The 13,747-nt window shown below is 31.5% G+C and overlaps 1 protein-coding gene across 1 annotated transcript; it reads left to right on the forward strand.

Moving 5' to 3' along the window:
- Positions 1-10,990: 10,990 nt before the first annotated feature.
- LOC123226091 (geranylgeranyl pyrophosphate synthase, chloroplastic-like) lies at positions 10,991-13,346 on the forward strand. The gene is made up of 2 exons (XM_044650571.1): positions 10,991-12,441; positions 12,937-13,346. Exon 1 carries the CDS (start codon positions 11,257-11,259, stop codon positions 12,364-12,366), a length of 1,110 nt encoding a protein of 369 aa, XP_044506506.1. The 5' UTR covers positions 10,991-11,256; the 3' UTR covers positions 12,367-12,441; positions 12,937-13,346.
- The last annotated feature ends 401 nt before the right edge of the window (positions 13,347-13,747 follow it).

Genomic DNA, 13,747 nt, shown 5'->3' on the forward strand with positions numbered 1-13,747 from the left:
TTACTGTGCATCATAACCTTTTAGATTATATGTAACATTATTATCTTCACCCAAGTGTCTTAATCAACATTAAAACATCATTTAGCATGCCTAAATGAGAACTTGAAAAATCCAGAATTTTTATTATAGGTCAGTCATGACATATATGCTTATATATTAACATATCATTATATATCAATCCTTTCAATGCATATATCATACTTGTATGTTTGTAATACATGTATTTCATGTACAATACATAAAATAACATCAAGAAAAATCCACCAAGCATAACATATACACATGTAGCTGACACATACAACATATCCATCAAGCTTTAATTTTAATTTTTAAGCCAAAGTTACATAATATACCATACATGCATGCCCTTAATTAATGTATTCCATGTACTATACATAAAAAATCAGAATGTTTTGCATCATATGCATCATTGCCATAATACGTATCCATCATTCATGACTCAAAAGTTCATTTTATAAGTCAAAATGCACATGCATGCAAAAAAAAAAAAAAGCATATTCAAATGCAACCCATGAATATTTCATCATGTACAAGTCATATTGTGTGCAAGAATTAACTTGCATTAATGTGATTAGGTACATTAGTTGAATGAAAGATTATGTACAAATATCAACTTACATTAATATGATTGAGTGTTTGAATTGATAAAAGTGCACAAGTTCAACTAACATTTAATGTTGATTAAATGTTAAAGTTGTTTTAGTCTAGTGTTAAGTAAATGTTACCTAAAATGAATATTTGAATAATGTACATCATGTCGTTTATACTTAAATTATTGAATCATTGCATGTTGTTAATTATGTTTTTGATTAGATCATATTTTATGGATTAATGTTTAATAGATTATGAATGAGTTCACAATTTATATTAAGTGTTAATGTGAATGTTGGTTGGATGGATGATTAAGGGATGATCATGGGTGTAATTTTTTTTTCGAAATTTGAATAATTAAGTTGTAATATTCTTTTGATTAAGAAGTTTGTATTAAATAACATCATCCTATTTATTTAAGTTTATTTTTATTTTATCGGGCCTGCGTGTCTAAGTTTCGAATGTAATTGGAGCGACTGGATGAGAAACCAAAGGTGATCTAGATAATGATCTGAATGAAGATACAGACTTATGTGAATAGTTTGCCATTAGATTATAATTTCGAAAACCCTATGATTATCCCACTATATTTTAAATTATGCATATATAAGATGTGTCTATGTCATGCTTAATTGAACTTAATTAAAATTAAGTTAAACCTAAATCTCTCTAATTAAAATTATTAAATCTATCTCTTCCATCATGGAATAATTAAATTTTAATATCTCAAGATTTCTATTATGTGAGATATATAGGATTTATGTCATGGAATTAAATTTATCTTGTTCTTAGATGGGTATTTTTATCATGATCAAAATTTTTATTATGTGAGGACATGATAGGAATAGCTATTTTGGGAAAGTGTGATGGTTCAAATTTAACTAGCCGAGGATACTAAGATTTCTATTGTGTGAGGTTTCTAGAGTGAAGAACATGAAAATATATCGAGTCTTATTTAGAGATATAAATAGAAAGAGTTTTCTACTTATTAAATTTAATTAACCAATATTTCTATTATGTGAGGTTAATTATATTTAATAAGAATTTAATTCTCCAATAGAAATTTTATCTAGCGGAATTTCTAAATCTTGTCTAAGGGAGTGTGAGATTTGAATAAAATATAGGAGCTAATATGATTATGTGACAAAAGGTTTAAATTCATATATATAAGACACTAATAAAAAATTGTGATTAAAACCAAAAAATGGCCAATAACTTACTCCTAAGGATCATGGATAATAACATTTTGATTGGACCAAACTTCAAAGATTGACTAAGAAACCTTCGAATTGTATTGGACTTCAAAAAAATTGCCTATGTCTTGAAAGCACCATTTCATATCAATATAGCTCCAGATGCCTCTGATGAGAAATGTATGATATTTGAGACATGGATCAAGGATAATAGAAGAGTTCGAGACTACATGTTAGCCTCAATGAATAAAGAGCTCCAAAGCAAACATGAAAACTTTTCAAGTGCGTATGACATCTTCGTGGCTTTGCAAGAGTTTTACAATGAAAACTCGAGAGTAGTGAGTACGAGCTATGTGCTTTACTCTTAGCATGAGATTAAAAGGAAGGATTGCCCCCTAATGATCATATCATAAAAATGATAAATGGAATTAGGCAATTAGATGTATAGGACGTGGTCTTACCAGATCGCGTCAAAGTGAATTTGATTCTATAGTCTTTCCCATCGAGTTATAAACCATTTATAACTATTTACAATCTCAACCAAACTGAGTGAACGCTTCCTGAGTTGTTGAATGAGCTGTAGGAATTTTACAAGCACGAGAAGAAAAATTTGAGACATGTTGATGTTTATCTAGCTTATACAAGTAAGGCCAATAAAAGGTCTAAAAAGCAACAAAAAAAGAGTCCAATTGTTAGACTGAGAAAGAGAAATTTCAAGAAGAGTGCCACCAAGGCGGAGACAACAAAAGCGAAAGGAAAATGTTTCCATTGTCAGCAAGATAGACATTGGAAGAGGAACTGTCCTCTAACCCTAGATAGTCTTAAAAAGAATAAAACAAGTATAATCCACTATCAAGTTATTAAATTCAAATTAAGTTTAGATTTAGATAATCATTCATGAATTAGAGATTTTATAGCTACATCTCATATGCAGGCATTGCAAAATAGTTCTTTTTGTCAAAAGGTAAGATTGTTTGAAAATGGCAAATGGGGTAAGAGTTGTAACCGAGACCATGGAGACTTGCCACATCAGACTACCATTAGGATATGTTTTCAAATAGTACAAAATTTTATATTTTGTAAAATCCACTAGAAATATCATTTCCAATTCTGCTTTATGTAAACTTGGTTACAATATTCAGTTTAATAAAGATGAATGTTTGATATTTTTTGAAAATATTGTAGTGGGTAAAGCTGTAAATATAAATGGTTTGTATGTATTGAAATTGAATGATTATCATATAATAAATTCTGTTATTAATAAAAGAATTCAAAGTGAAACAAACCCCTAAGGTTCTATGGCATCATAGATTAGGTCACATTGGAGAAAGAAAATGATTTAACTTGGAGAAAGTGAGCTTTTAAGTTCATTAGGTTCTAAACCCTATCTAACATGTGAATCATGCTTATAAGAAAAACTGACCAAATCTCCCTTTAAGAGTAAAAGAGAACGTGTCAAAGAATTACTAGAGTTAGTATATACATATGTATGTGGACTATTTAATAATATGGCTAGAGAAGACTGTCATTACTTCATTAACTTAACTGATGATTATTCTCGGTATAAGTATCTGTATTTAATGAAATACAAATAAGAATCATTTGAAAAGTTTATAGAATTCAAGAATGAAGTAGAAAAACAAATTTGAAAGAGTATTAAAATTTTACAATTAGATTGTGGAGGAGAATACCTAAGTACAAAGTTTTAGGAATTCTTAAAAAACAATTGAATAATTTCCCAAATGACTTCTCCATATACACCTCAGCATAATGGTTTATCTGAAAAGAGGAATCGTACTCTATTAGATATGATACAATTAATGGTAAGCTTTATAGACTTATGGTTGCCATTGTAGAGATATGCCTTCCAAACCACTATGCATATCTTGAATCGGGTACCATCAAAATTGATCCAGAAAACACCATATGAGTTATGATATTCCAAAAGCTCAAATATCAATTATATAAATATTTGGGGATGTCCAACTTATGTCAAAGTAATTAAATTAGATAAGTTAGATGTTAGATTAGAGAAGGGTCAGTTTGTAAGATATCTTAAAAATAGTTGAGATGTTATTTTTACTTTTTAATCGATCAAAGAATAATAGTTAGTAAAAATGTACAATTTTTCGAGAAAAAGTTCTTCGAAGAAGATGAACCATAAAAAATTATTGAGCCTAAGGAAAAGTCCAAACAGCCTCAAACCAACATTACTGAGATTAGACTGTCCACTTAGCAAATCTCAGTATTAAAAACGAGGGTTCTAACATGAAGATCTTTTAGGGTATCTAGACCTCCAGAAAGATATGAATTTCTCTATGAGCAAGATTTTGAATCCTATTTAGTGGGAGAAATAAATCATAGTGATGATCCTAAAAACTATGATAAAACTATATTGGATATTGATTCAAGTAGATGGCTAAAAGCAATGAATTATGAAATAGAATTAATGCATGTTAATCAAATATGGACACTTGTTAATCCACTGGAAGAAATTGTTCCTATTGGCTATAAATAGGTTTTCAAGAGAAAGATTGACAAAGATAGAGAGGAAGAGACTTAGAAAGTTCAACTAGTAATGGAGGGTTATATTTAGAAACAAAGGTTGAATTATGAGAAAACACTTTTGCTCATGGTTATTATTAAATCCATCCAAATAATAATAGCTATCATAGCGTACCATGATTATGAAATTTGATAGATGGATATTAAAACCACGTTTTTCAATAGATTTACTAAGGAAAACATATATATAAAACAATCCATAGGTTTTGTATTCGCTTCTGAAAGACATAAGATATGAAAGTTGTATCGATCTATTTATGAAGTGAAGCAAACTTCCAAAAGCTGAAACATTTGATTAGATGAAACAATCAAATCTTTTGATTTCGAAAATAATTCGGATGAACCCTATGTTTACAAATGGGTTAGGAATCATGTCATTACATTTCTTACATTGTATGTAGATGACATACTACTAATATGTAATGACATTGGTATGATGAATGAGATCAAAATCTGTTTGTCTAAAACCTTCTTAATGAAAGACTTATGAGATGTGACTTATGACTTTGAAATTCGTATCTGTATAGATAGAACGAAAAATATAATTAAATTATCTCAAAAATTGTATATAGAAAAATTATTGAAAAGGTTCAGTATGAAAAACTCAAAAAGAGAACTTTTGCCTTTCACTCATAGTTTTCATCTTTATAAAGATATGAGTCCAAAGACTGATAAATAACGATAATGGATGCGTAGTATGCCTTATGCTTCGACTATAGGTAGACTCATATACGTAATGCTATGCACAAGACCTAATGTAACATTTGTTGTAAGTATTACGAGCAAATATCAAGCTAATCCAAGGGAAAAAACAGTGGTCAATTGTGAAATCTATCCTCAAGTACTTAAAAAGAACTAAGGATCTTGTTCTAAGTTATGAGTGTTTAGAGTTAAACATTAAAAGATACTCAAACTCTGATTTTCAATCAGATGTTGACGATAGAAAGTTTATGTCAAGATTTATTTTTATTTGTACTGATGGTGTGATTAGTTGAAAGAGTTTCAAACAATCAACCATAATTAACTCTACTACAGAAATTGAATATATTGTCAATTAAAAAGGGGTAAAAAAGGCTGTATGGATGTGCAAGTTTGTATCTAAACTTGGTGTGGTTTCAGACATGACTTATCTAATAATCATATTTTGTGATAATATCGATGTGATTGCAAAAGCAAAAGAACCAAATGTGCATCAGAAGTCTAAACACATTCAACGAAAGTATCATATTTTGAAAGAATTCATTAGAAATAGAGAGATAATAATACATAAGATATTTTCAATAGAGAATATTGCAAACCCACTGACTAAGGCAATGACACTGAAACAGTTGGACTAACATCTTGAGAAGATAACTATACAACATAATAACGAATGACTCTAGTGCAAGTGTGAGTTGTGTTTGTGTATGCTCTAGGAACCATTCATATTATCAATTTTAGGGGATTTTATCTTATACATAACCTTATAATGATTTATTAATAAAGAAGTAGTTCTTTTGTTCATATACATAAGTTGCTTTCTTTATTTGTGATAATATAAAATATGTATGTAAAATATCCAAATGACTCACTTAATATATAAACTAAATCATCGAATTGTTCTCTACGAATATGATATAAGTTGGACAATTATATCACATAGTAGACATACTAAATACCTCTGTTGAATGTCATGAGATGATATTAATGCGAGTAATGATGATGGTCATGTTATTAGGGTATTAGTATGAATTAATAGTTAAAGAATTGTTTTTTGAACGTGACCAATAATGATAAGTCACATGATAATTAAATCGTAGTTAATGACTTATCGTATGATCATACTAGTGTACAAAGTAATCTTTTACTAAAGACATCATGGTTGGAATTAATATGGATATGCATGAATCATGTGGAGTATAAATACAAGATTAACCGCATCTTGTATGAAAAACCATATTGGTCATGTTTTATTCGTATATGAAGACGAATAATAATCAAGATGAGATCTGTTGAGTTGAAAAATATTGAGTTTTGAATATCCATTGATTCTATTTGAATATAAGTTTCTAAGTGAATGTTAATAAATATTTGAAATTGAAATATCTTATTAGAGTATAATATAAGTCATATGAAAGATATTCATTATAATGTATTATGAATATTTCAATCGATGATTTGTAAAGAATCAAAATCAAGGTTTTGATGATCCATAAGTTCGAAATCGATCTAGGTTAGACAATGGAAAGATATTACCTACACAGAATATATGATCGAAGATATTAGGTTTAGTGGAGTATTTTTTTATCGTGGTTTAGGTGTTATGACACATTGCTTGATATTTACTATAATCATTGAGTTTTCAGATATACTTTTAGATTATTTGAAAAAATGACTCATAACCATGCTACGGTGAACTTAAAAAGGTCACACCAATAAACCAAGTTGTCGAGAGGGAGAATAAGTTATCCAAGTGTAACATCCCTCTCCAAAAGTATTACTCTTTGGAGAAAAAATATTACTAATTAATATCTAGAGCATCTATTTAAAAAAAAAAAAACCTTTAAAATGAACTCGTCACTAAAAGCATCTAGAAATTGTTTTGTGAAAATTAAAAATTCGGAAGCGAACAAAAGATGTATATATCACATATGAAAACTTATCTGAAAACATCAGAGATCATGGAGTAATCATGTACATCCCTCTAGATACAACTGTACAACTATCTGATAACTATATTTGAATAAGGCTAAAAGTCAACAATATCATACGCATGTAATATAAACTATAGATAACCTACTCCAACCTGGATCTATCCTTTCGTTAACTTGACCCTGCCTCATAACTACCTAGATCACTTATACCTGCAATTATGAAAATAAAGGAAGTGAGGGCACTCAGTAAAAGGGAAAGAAATAAGTATACTATCTATCTTCCTATTCTTAATCACTCACGAGACTCAATCTTATGTAATAACCCTCTTAGGGAATCGAGAGAATAATCTGACTTATCTTTTATTATTTGGGTCACACTTTGTCCCATTTGGTATTTATCTGATACTTTCTGAAAGTTGACTATAGGGATTTGACACTTTTTTAGGCTTGAGCTCTCTTTCTTTTTTTCACTAGACCATCTCGAAATTTGAATTGTGCTCTACTACAAGCATGTTTTACTATGAGTTAACCCTACTGCAGGTCTATGTCTTGTTATGGACGTGTTTTACTGCGGATGTACCCTACTGCAAGTAGTGTAACGTAAAATGCCCCCTTATAATTCATAGACTGCATGCATTATCTCTCATTGGTTTTGCTTCCATCTAAAACTAAAACTTGTGCTTGGGCCTTTTCTTTCTCTTTATGCACATAGGATACTATTGAGTATCCATAACCCACCAGACTATACTCTCGGGACGACCCCTGAATATTAAACCCCAAATTTCCTTTCTTTCTTGTCTTTCTTTTCTTTTCTCATTTTTTTCTTCTTTTTCTTTCTCTCTTCCCTTTCTTTCTTTCCAGAAACTATAATCATTGCTTATTTGATAGGATAGTTTTTTTGTTCAAGCAAGTTAACGATTCAAACGGTCTCCAAATCATACAAACTATATATCGTTGAAAAAAATATTTAAAAAGTTTTTCAACAAGTTATAACAACACTCATGATTTATCACATAAGACAGTCAAAATGAGCTTTCTTTCTCTCTTTCTTTTTAAAAACTGTAATTAATGTTCATTTGGTAGAACAGTTTTTTTGTTCAAGCAATTTAACAATCCAAATACTCTGCAAATCATACAAACTATAACATTCATAATTCATCATATAAAACAGTCAAAATGTGAGATAAAATCAGTGGTAAAACTGTAAATATTTTTTAACTTTTGTCATGAACAAAATTACGCACATAGATACCCTAAATAGCAAAACAACATTTCTTAATCTCAAAATCATCATTTATAACATAAAACAAAGGAACCAAAGACATAAAATATGAAACATAGAGTTTATTTAACAAACTTAGGGGAGACCAAAAATGATTCCACTTACCTTGCTTCAAGCTAACACTTGTCAAGCTTGCTCCCTCCTCTTTGCCTTACTTGTTTTCTCACCAAGGGCCACCTTAAGTCAATATCAAAGCACACTAACATATTCATATAACATACTCCAATATATATAAACATAGATAAAGAGAAAAGAATGAGATTTTTTGGTTACTAAGGCCTCTAAAGTGTTTTCTCTAATTTTCTTTCCTTATTTGTCTTCCAAAACCCTTTCAAATCATCCCATTTTTTTCAAAAACAAAGCAAAAGCATGAAGAAGGCTGAGTTTCTGGAAGGGACGAGAGAGGAAGATGAAAAATGCATAAATTTTGTCTTTTATCCCTTTATATATATATATATATATATATATATATACACACACACACACACACATATTTGGTTTTGGCTTATCTTTTATACACACACACACACATACATATTTGAACATATATATTTAAGACTAGAAATGTATCAAAATAGAGCCAAAAGACATAAATAACCCTGAAATGTACCTAAGGGTATTACACCGAGGTTGACTATAACCTTCTGAAGAAGGATAATAAAAATCATATAAAATGTTATATAAGTGCAAAAGTGACATCTTAAAAGTTAAGATGTTAGTGAGATAAAATTAATATGACCAAAGTATATAATAGATATATATGCATGGCAAATCTTTAAAACAACATTATGGTGGCTAAAAGTAGAGTTTTAGAAATTAAAACTAACTACCATTATAAAAGAATGAAGTTAGTTCATTCTAAATATAGTTAGTCTATTTTAAATTAAAATTCTCTTACTAAAATTGCAAAGCTCTCTCCCTTGTCTCTACCTCACAACAAGGATGGTCTTTTGGCTTGGTGGTGAACTTTCTTTGGAGATCTTGCAAGTGGGAGACTCATTCTATCATCCTATATCCATATAGAAGTAAAGAAGTAGGTAAAACTTTTCACCTTTCTCCCTTTCTTAATACATGGTTTGATTAATGTCTTCTCCAATATGTACAATGTTCTTTGCATCATTCCTCTTCACCCAACCTTTCAAGTTGCATCTACATACATGTTTCGAAATATTCATCCCCAATATACCTACCTTTCATTGCCATTCTTACATTTGCTAGAAGCACAAATTAATAGCCTCATGGTTAAGAGGATCCCCATAGTTTGGTTTCTGCATACAAAACCAAAATATTTTAAACAATAAAATTTGAATTTTCATATCAACACAATGATTGTTATTAATATTGACCACAAGTTTCCAATTTTCTCATAAGACATTTGAGGCAAACATTTCCTTCCAAGACAATATTGGGACGAAAGACCTCAAAGTTTGATGAAAACATTTAAAGTACCAAAAAAATATTCAAGGTTGGAATGGTCAACCTTGGTCTTGCACTTAACCCTTGGCACATCATGTGGATAGATTGTAGGAACTTTGAGAGAGAAGAGAAACCTTGCTCTCTATAGAATAGGGAAATTGTAGGAACTAAAAGTTCAATGTAAAATGTACATGTACTTGTTTGAGTAGAAACCAGAGTAAGGGGCACAAGAAACTACTTGCAAGTCATGACATTAGGTTTAACTGAGATGTCAAAGCTCATCAAGTCATCCTAGTAGTTAGGGAATGTTATGTTGCAAGAATCAGTTAGGTTCAGCTCAGTGATATCTATGACAAGTAATATGTCATGATTTATCTTGGCAAATGATGAACAACTCAGAAGACAAAGTTAAGACTTGGAGAAAAAAAATTACTCAAATCTTTGTTCGATGCTTAAATCTTAGTAATTAAAATCTTTAAAGAGATTTTTTCTAAGTTGAATCGTAGAACAGTTAAAACCCAACTTTTATTTCGATGAATGCAATTTGATACCAAGTTGGAGCATCGTAAAATATAAAAATTAATAACCCTAGGTCTATTTAAGCTACAACAACCAAGGAATCGTTCAACCCCTTGTTGCAAGCTTTATAGTGCATCATGCACAATGAAAAAACTTACAAAAGGTTGCCTCAAACTGTAAAGGATCAATGCTTCAAAACAATGACAAAGTTGTTATGAATACATTATATCATCTAGGAAACAAAAACATAATAAAAAGAAAACTTCTAAATGAAGGTTTACAAATTACAACGTTTAAAGCACGAAATCATATTCAAATAAATAAAATAAAATAAAACTTCTATTTCTCAGCACTGTTTCTCTATTGTTAACATTTTATGTTGTATTTTCGTATTATCCTCTAACTTTTGATATTGTTTTTGTACGTTTTTAATGTTATTCTCTTTATTTTTTGTGTTATTATTCTACGTTATTAGTTTTTTATCAAGTATGTTTAGAGAAGCAAGCTATCCTTGAGCTTCAATAAATACAAAAATTTTACCAATTTTATAAGATAAATTAATAGATTTTATTAACATAAGGATGGGAAATCGTCTTTTTCATCCAAAGGGATTGGAAACGGTACTTTGCCAAAGCACTACAAAAATGGCAATTTTGAAAGTGTAAGATCTGAATTTTTTTAGTGATTTATTGAAATTACAGTGGAGAAGAGTCGTCGTCGGCCCCAGCCAATCAATATTAAGAGCACCAGTATTTCACACGCACACACGCTATCTCTATCTCTATCTATATCTCTATCTCTAAGCAGCCACCCAGACGGCCAGACCCAGGTCTCCCCTTTCGTTTCTGATTTCACAAAAAGAGAAAAAGATAAAATTCTTGTCGAAACTGCGAATAAGTTAATTCCGTCCTACAATATTTTGGCAACTTGTCTGAATTTAGGAAATCCATTCATCGCTCTGGAATCAAGATAGAAGGCTTTTCAGTTTACCAGATTCTCTTAATCTTCATCACTATAGCTTTCTTTTCTTGCCGCCATGTCTTCTGTGAATCTTGGCACTTTGGTTCATGGCTATACCATATTCAATCTTACAGCCAGATCAAAATTTCATCCATTTAAAAAGATACCAGTTGCATCTCCAAAATTGAGACGCCTACCCATGCCCTTTGTCGTGCCAAGACTAAACAGATTCCTTTCAGTCTCAGCTGTTCTCACTAAACAAGAAACTCTTCAAGAAGAAGAAGAAAACCCGAAACCCGTTTTCGATTTCAAGTCTTATATGCTTCAGAAAGCCAATTCTGTTAACCAGGCGCTTGACGCTGCCGTTTCAATTCGTGACCCCCCAAAAATCCACGAAGCTATGAGGTATTCTCTAATAGCCGCCGGCAAGCGCGTGAGACCAGTGCTCTGCATCGCTGCTTGTGAATTGGTTGGGGGGAATGAGTCGATAGCCATGCCGGCTGCTTGTGCTATTGAAATGATTCACACCATGTCCTTAATTCATGATGATTTACCTTGTATGGATAATGATGACCTTCGTCGTGGCAAACCCACAAACCACAAAGTTTTCGGAGAAGATGTCGCAGTTTTAGCCGGAGATGCACTGCTTGCTTTTGCATTTGAACACATGGCTGTTTCTACTGTTGGCATTCCGCCTTCGAGGGTAGTTAAAGTAGTTGGAGAATTAGCGAAATCAATTGGTTCTGAGGGTCTTGTTGCTGGTCAAGTTGTGGATTTAAACTCTGAAGGTTTAAAAGAAGTGGGTTTAGATCATCTTGAATTTATTCATCAACATAAGACAGCTGCATTATTGGAAGCAGCAGTGGTTCTTGGAGCAATATTGGGAGGTGGAAGTGATGATGAAGTTGAAAAGCTGAGAACTTTTGCTCGGTGTATTGGGTTGTTGTTTCAGGTGGTTGATGATATTCTTGATGTGACCAAATCATCTCAGGAACTTGGAAAGACTGCTGGTAAGGATTTGGTGGCTGATAAAGTCACTTATCCTAAGTTGCTGGGGATTGAAAAATCAAGGGAATTAGCTGACAAATTGCATAAAGATGCTCAACAACAATTGTCTGGATTTGATCAGGAGAAAGCCGCTCCTTTGATTGCTCTGGCTAATTATATTGCTAATAGGCAAAATTGATTTGTATGTTTAGATCAATCTGGCGATTCCTGTAAACAAGTAATTTAAGCGTACTGCATCCTTACAGACTTGCAGGTGAGCTTTTAATGTCAAATCTACTTTCTTCTGCAGTAATAAACATAAAGTCACTCATACATTTTCAATTTTTAAGCAGTCTTCGGTTGAATCATACAAGTATATTGGTTCATCTACTGTGAGATTTCTGATTAATTGCCCTTTCAAATTTGAAGTTGATTGTTAATCTCCATAGACCCTTTTTCGGTTCTTAAATGCTATTATTTGAATATATGATCGTCATTTCTTCTAACTGTTTCTCAACAGTTGTTTCTTGGGAATCCTATCTACTAGTTTATGTCTATCATATTTTGTAGGCTGGCTTTGCTGTCAAAAATTCTTGATGATTTTACCATATTGTTTTTCTTCCAGAATATTGGTGTTTCAAAGTTTTAGTTAGTATTCCTCAAGTGATAGTGCACCTGCACATTTTAGTTTCTTGGGTTTTGTTATTGTGTAAATCCTTACCTCTGTGAATCCAATTGATAACTCACAACTATGCATGTTCAATCAAAGAGTCCACAGGATTGCGGATATACAGACCGTGCTAGTTCAAATTGATCTGGTTTATACCATTGTTTCATAGATATATGTTGTAACCATTCTATCTGCTGCTGGAAGGAAGATATTTGTGCCAGAGATGATGAAGCTTGCCTGTGGAGAAAGGGTCTTTGAGGACTTGCTCTAGGGCAATTGCTTATTGTCTGTTCTCTCTGATTTTTTGGATGGAAGGAAACTGAAATTAGTGATAAATTTCGAAAAATGTAAATCATCTCATGTGGTGTTTGAAAAGTAACAAGTACATGAAATATGGAGAAAGTGAATATCAGCGAATTCTGTGTTAGTGATGAAGATTTTTGGATATATTCTATTACTGTAAAGTTGAAACAAGTTATATTAGATATTAACTTTCTTATCTATCATCATGGATTGGCTTTGTAAAGTCTTTTATAGCCTTGACCAAATCATTGGGTGAATGGATAAGAATGCTTGGAAGAATTTAGTTGCTGATGAGCAGCAGGCCCAGGAATTCATGGCATTGAAAATGGGATGCCATGGGGGGAATGTCGAATTCTGGGGAACGCTGCAATATTAATAACTCTGGCTCTAAACTATTTTGTTGTAGATAATAAATTTCTGTGTGTTTCCAGACGCATTATCTAAGATGATGGGTGACCTTGCGTCAATCATGAGCATTTTTTGAACAGAAAATGGATAATTTATAGACATTGGAATCTTTCAGCCTTGCTACAGTAATTGATCCTTTGGTTGCCCTGCTGCATCAATGGATTTATTGTACTGTTGAAATTTCCTTAATATTGCCGTG

The sequence above is a fragment of the Mangifera indica genome, chromosome 1 (assembly GCF_011075055.1).
Source record: "Mangifera indica cultivar Alphonso chromosome 1, CATAS_Mindica_2.1, whole genome shotgun sequence".
NCBI lineage: Eukaryota > Viridiplantae > Streptophyta > Magnoliopsida > Sapindales > Anacardiaceae > Mangifera > Mangifera indica.